General features: G+C 41.9%; 1 protein-coding gene across 1 annotated transcript in view; it reads right to left on the bottom strand.

The window, feature by feature from the left end:
- Positions 1–348: 348 nt before the first annotated feature.
- Positions 349–6,695, bottom strand: part of FBXO4 (F-box protein 4) — a 48,227-nt gene continuing 41,880 nt past the window's right edge. Inside the window, exons 7-8 of the mRNA XM_018568457.1 lie at positions 2,104–2,279; positions 349–463 (exon numbers count right to left, since the gene is read on the bottom strand). Coding sequence (XP_018423959.1) covers positions 380–463; positions 2,104–2,279 — 260 coding nt within the window. The 3' untranslated portion in view covers positions 349–379. The remainder of the gene's footprint in view (positions 464–2,103; positions 2,280–6,695) is intronic.

Genomic DNA, 6,695 nt, shown 5'->3' with positions numbered 1-6,695 from the left:
TTGCCATGAACGGGGTGAATCATTTTGAGACTGCAGAAGTAATTAAAAGTTGCATTTCCAGTTGAATTTGGGGAAAGCACTTGGAACATCTGTTGTGTTCATCTATTTCAATTACATTAGTTTGATTTGTTCATTGCAAAGAGCTGAAAGTCTGTCAATTTTGCCAATAAAAATGATTTGCAATGGGGGTGAAGAATTTTGATTACAATTGTATTTGTCCAACCTGACATATGAATCTCTTCACATTCGCTCCTACAGACTCCAGCAATGGCTCAAACTTGAGATTTGTTTTTAAAATGAATTAAAAAAAATTCTGACATAAAAAAACAAAAACAACCACGAGTAGCCAAAAGATAATATATGATGATTGTCAGCATTATTATAACTTCTTCCCAACTTCACCAAGAATCCATTCGATGCCTTCTAACAGTCCAGACAATGTGGATGCTTCTGTGTTCTGCACCTGTATATTATAATCATTAGTAAAGATACACACACGTTAAAGGGTATATATGGCCAGAGCATGGGCACTAAAGTATTTCTATATTTTCCACAAGCAGTAAAAGAACTTTAATGAAGAAGTCTGGGTCAATAAAATCTTCACCCTTGCAGTGGAGCTACCCCGACGCTGTAAGGGTTAAGTGCTCATTTTGCTAGGTAACTAAAATAACCAAGTTATACTCACCCAAACTGCGACCCTGGCTTGCTCTTAGAATGGTCCCTTCAGCCTCGCTCTCCCTCCGCTCCAGCAGTCTAAGGTCCTGTGAGTCATCATGTCCTATACAGTGTAGAGGATGTGAGGTTGCCGAGGGACATTCCATTACTGAAGTGAAGGAGAAGGGCTGCAGGACCAGCCTAGCAGCCAGCCAGGATGGCAGTTCAGGCGAGTATAACTTTTTTATGTTAGCTCCCTAGCAAAATGAGCATCTAACCCTTGCAGTGTGGGAATAGCCCCACCTCAAAGGTTAAGATTTTATTTGCTCACAGTTCTTCTTTAAAACAAGCCATTCCTGACCTCTCTAGCTGCAGTTACTATGAAGTAATTCATCCTCAAAGATAACAATAAATCATCTAGAGTCAGGTTTCAGTCAGTTTCTAAAGCTCGCCATACACCTTACAAACTGCTTTAGCGTTACCATAAAGTACATAGTGCCAGAGCCTACCCGATTGGATATAAATTGGTTTGATAGTTGAGGTAGGACCTCATATTAAATAGTTTTTGGTAGATCTAAAGCTGAATGTACAGAGATTGTATTGTCAGATTTAAAAGGTAAAGTCTACCTTAAAAAAAAATAAAAAATAAAGAAGTCATCAATAAACACATCTTCATAAAAAAAAAAAAATTGTATTTATAATTTTTTTTGCATTAGAGCCATTGCAACTGTGATCTGTGGATGGCGGGTGCAGTGTCTGGCTCCTGCAGATTCTCTGTCCCCGGTGTGAATGGGCTCTTATAGTTTCCCTACAGGCCTCATTCACACAGCTTAGAATCGGCCCGTACAGATCCATGTGGCGTGCACGGCCGTATCGGGCCGTTCACGGGAAGGACAGGTGCGGGATCCATCCTGTCTGTGTCTGAGTACAGACACGCGCACAGATGTGCAGCTCGGGTGAGCGTACAGCGGTGTATGGCCGTGTCCTCCCATAGGGAAGAATAGGCTGCTGTGTACAAATCACACGCAGCACCTGTCCTTCCTGGGAGCGGCCTCATATGTCCGTGCACGCCGCATGGATCTGTACAGGGCCGGCTCTAAGCTGTGTGAATGAGGCCTTAAGGACAGATATGTCTTTGCTAACTGCTGAGGAAATCAAACCGTTAATTTGTCTAAACAATGATCAGAAAGGAGTTTGTATATAAATGTATCATGGAGGCTATTGCTCCCCAAAAGTAATTCATAGGAATAGTAAAAGACAACAAGACGTCTTGCACCCCGCATTTTCATACTTTCAATGTTCACAGAACTCCTCCATGACTTTTCCCATACTGATAAACTACCTAAAAAAATGTGTTCCCCTCCACAGAACTTGTTCAACTGTGACATTCAATTTACAGAAAAAGACACAAGTTGAAGAACATACAAAGAAAACAAATGTAAATATTACCATCCATGGCCGATTCAGTTTGCTCAAACACAAGTCATGGGCCAGGTATACACAGGGAACCCTCTTGTCCCCAGGGTTGGTGACACAAGCCAGAACCAACAAAGGTCTCCGCTGAGGTCCCAGGAGAGGATCCATCATTGTCCTGATCTGAGCTACTTCTTCTTCACGATTGTGTCCTACACAGGAACATCACAGGAGTAACACTGTCATATGTGGCTTCATTTATTTACTGTTATCATCATCATGTGGCATCAACATACATAGAACATAGATGTGATAGTACAATGCATACTACGCTGATACAGACATGTATTTCAGATCTGGCTGGCGGAGAGTAAAACTTCCTGGCTGCGCTTTGACAATATTTCCGTGAAAAATCAGCAAAATTAAAGTGATATTAAAGTTGTATTAAATGCTCAAACTTTATTTCAATAATGGATCCAGATCAAACAAATATACATTGACCAGCCAAGTATTTCTGTACAATTATGCCCAATCACCCATTATCATGTTTCCAAACAGCTCCAATTCCCTCAGCTCGGTTTCCCTGAACTTCCTGTCCAGTACAAGATCACAAAGGACAGAGCAGTCTTCAGCAACCGTCCATTACCTAGATTGAAGAAGGCAAAAAGGAGAAAGGGGTGGGGGGGCGGAGTGGCTTGCCTTGCTGTGTCTGTGTGTTTGTGCAGACACACACAGCTCACTAGCACACACAAGGCTGGCTCCATAGGACCCTTAAAGGGAAAGGTGCCACCCTAAAATGGGATATCAGTGCCAGTGCTCAGTGGAACAACTGTTTCTGAAGAAAGCTAAAATTTTTACCGGCTTCCCGGCCCGCCCTTATAATTAAACGGCTGGCCGGGAACTTCTTGAATGTTAGTGGGCATTTTAGATGTCCTCGCCCATCCTGCTCTGGGTGCCGTGCATGAGCAGGATGGGCGGGAAAACCAGATATTTGTAAACAGCCAGCGATGGCTGTTTACATACAAGTGGTCTGGCGGCTGTTGAGCCGCTGGATCGCTTGTATTATGTATTATGCATGTGGGTGTGCCCCCCTTCCGCTGAGCTCCCGATCCCGAGCTCCACTGTGCCTGGTGCAGGCCCGGGACCTGCACGGCGGCTCTGTCACCATCTCATGATCTCCCTCTGATCTCTCCTCCATTCTCTGAATGCAGGAGTGATGTATATTACATCACTTCCACATTCAGCTTTCATTCTCTGGCTTCTGTAGGTGGAGAGAAGCTTGTGAAGCAGATCTCTGCTTCATCAGCTTCTTGGGGGGTCGCTAGGTGACATTAGGGGTCTTGGAGACCTCTGATGTCTCCATAAAGAGAGCCTGTCAGTGTAAATTGGCTATCACATAGGGTGTTTATTAGTCCTGTGATAGCAATAAAGTTAATTGAAAAAAAAGTTTACAAAAAAGTAAAAAAAAAAAAATTTAAGTCACATACAGTATAAAAAAACAAATTTAAAAAAGCACACACTTTTTTTGAAGTCCCCCTGCCCCCACATACACACACAAACATGCGTCGGGTGTATCTACGTGCGAAAATGAGTATTGCACTCATTGGGCCACACATGCTACATATCGGCGCGAACGTCGCAGTGAGAGCAATAATTTTAGGGCCATCAATCACTGATAACACTAAACTGATGAGCGGTAAAAGCTTTTAAAGCGTCACCTATGGCCAATTGTGGGCATGGTAGATTTTTTTGTGATTTTACAGGCACACGCAATTTTAAAGCTTGACATGTTTGGTGCCTATTTACCCGACCCCCCGTCTTTCATATTTTACCAAAAATTGGGGTAAGAATAAATGTTTTTTAACATAATTTAGGGAAAAGTTTTTTTTTTATTTTCTGTACTTTTTTCATTATATAGTAAAAAAATAAAAACCTTCCAGTGGCGATGAAATACCATCAAAAGAAAGCTCTATCTGTCCCTAAAAAATGGTATAAAATGAATTTCAGTACAGCGTTGCATGACGGAATAAAGGTCAGTCAGAGTACTGCAACGCTAAATACTGAAAAATGGCCTGGCCAGGAAGGGGGGTCTAAACACCTGGCCAGCAAGTGGTTAAACATCAAAAAGCAGCATCCATTGTGAGTGATTTCATGAATGTTTCAAATAATTTAAAAACCTTTTGACTTTAATATCACTTTAATGGCTGTTTTTTTTATGCTGCAGTACTTACTTTTTGTTCTGCCTCTAAATGTATACATCATCCCCCTTACTTCTGATTCTGCTCATACCCCCAGAGGTAGCACCGCTGTAAAGTTGCGTGCGAGCTCCCAGTGTGTGCACACTAGTACAGATAGCAAAAAGCATATAGCGGCAAGCCGCTCCTCTCCTCCCCTCTCCTCTGCCCTCTGCTCTGTGCCTACACGGACTTTTTGGGAAGCAAAACTGCACAACCTGGGGAGGCTGGGTTGTAACAACATACAAAAGTCATTCTTGGTCACACATTTTTACGAAGCAATGTACTGATGTTAGTCAAATGCTAAAAAGTTATAACGTTTAGAACTACTTTAAGCTAAATACATTGCAGTCAATAGGAAAGCTGAAATTAGGGGGATTGGAGGTGGTTTTAAAGATTTTTAAGGGCCTTGAATGGCTCCTGAGTGTCTTTTGTTTGGTTGTGGGTTTAGTCTAAATACTTATTTCCTATGCTCCTCGGCTCCATCCAGTGGCTAAAATGCAGTACTACGTTACATACCTTTAACCTGAAAAACATATACCATAAAGCAGTGGTTCTCAACCTGTGGGTCGCTGTGTGATTTCTGCTGTGCTAGGCGAGAGTCCTCCTCAGCCCCCTCCTAGCACAGCAGTGTCAGTTCTCCTGCCATGCCGCCAGATGTCGCTGCAGCAGCCGCGTCACCCCTAAATTTTACCGTTGGGGGTCACCACAACTTGGCAAATGTTACCAAGGGTTCCCGGCCCTAGACAGGTTGAGAACCACTGCCATAAAGAATGTTCATAATTGTATCTATTTGCCCAGAATGAACATTCAGAAAGATTTGTAGGGCAAATGGCAATGCAAAATGGTTATAAATAGACCCCAAGGTGTCACACATATATAGAAGAAGGATCAATTATAGTCAAATACACCAAAAACAAATGATCAAAAAATGTGTGCTGCTTTTTTTTTTAACATTTCCAAGTTGCTTTTTTTTGTGATTAAATATTATTTTAATATAAAGATATAAAGGTCAGTGTCTCTTTAAGATTTGCTCTTTGTACGCTGTTTGTTGTCTAAAAAACCCTCAAAATTAAAAAAATTAATATGCAGGAAAAAAGTTTGTTTTGTTTTTAATACTTCTTTTATTTAACGTATTGAATGACATTTGTTTATTTCTACCTCGTGTAAAATGAATCCCTGATGACCAATCAACCTCCATGTCCTCATTTTACCTTCTCTTTGTTAAATCAGTTGCCCTACATTACAGTCCAACAATAAGATGTTCCATTTATAAAACTCTGATTCAGAGTTTACCACTGGAACATTTTTATCAATAGCCTGAAGTGTACACACAGGGCCATCAACTAAACACAGAGAACAATGAGGAGGGGGAGAGGATTGCTCTCATGGACTTGTATACTATATTGGTGATAATTTAGTATAAAAGTCTAAATTATACAGTGGTACCTCGGTTCACGAACTTAATTCCTTCCACAATTCTGGTTGCGAACCGAATCAAACTGTGATCAGACCGCGATCTCGACTAGAGGAATAGCAAAAAGTATCCCAGCACACTCACCAGCCAGAATGCAAAAAAACTTGTCTCGCCGCTAAGGTTAAAAGCAGAGGTTTGGATACACGTCTTCTGCAGAAAATGTGAAAGCCGCACAGCCGCGCCAGTGCACCTCTATATAGTGCGGTCCTAACTCTAACCTATGAGAGTCTCCATCTTGGAGCACATGTGGCAAAAGATCAAATTGGGTGCAGGTTTGTCAGGAGGAAGCCACAACCTTGTGTCAGAGCAGGGAAGATGACTGCGGTCGTGTTTGTCACCCAATGCAGAGTTTGCAAAAGGAAGCAACATTTTGCTGAACTTCCTGTTCGCGAACCGAATTGTTCGCGAACAGAAGCGTTCGTGAACCGAGGTTTTACTGTAATTGGTAAACAACTAATAATTGGTGAAAAGTCGGCATAGAACCAGAAATCTCTGCCATTATGACAAAGGTTTCCTGCAGAGTAATGGGGGGACATGTGTGATGCGAAAATCGCATAGCCATTGTCTTAACAATAATGGGGACTGCCTGGGGTTTTCTACATGATAAGTCCAGTACTCAAAGCAATCGGAGATTTTTTTTTTTTTCTTGCTTGCACCTTTATACTCTAATTTTGCTGTGCAGTGCTACGGGGCAGAATTATCCAACAATTCTGACAAAATTTGGGCAAATGCAAAACCACACATTTTGGGGAAAGTCTAACTTCCAAGAAATGTGGTGCTCATCCTTAGTAAGAAGGTTGTTAACTATATTTTTGGAGTGTAAAAGGTGCCCATACACCTGCCGATTATCGTACGATAATCGTGGGTGATCCCGCGATCGTACGATAATTGGCAGGTGTATGGGCAGCGTGCGCACA

Source organism: Nanorana parkeri, unplaced genomic scaffold, assembly GCF_000935625.1.
Source record: "Nanorana parkeri isolate BGI_ZX_2015 unplaced genomic scaffold, ASM93562v1 scaffold1191, whole genome shotgun sequence".
Lineage (NCBI taxonomy): Eukaryota > Metazoa > Chordata > Amphibia > Anura > Dicroglossidae > Nanorana > Nanorana parkeri.
This window is presented reverse-complemented; position numbering and strand designations above follow the sequence as displayed.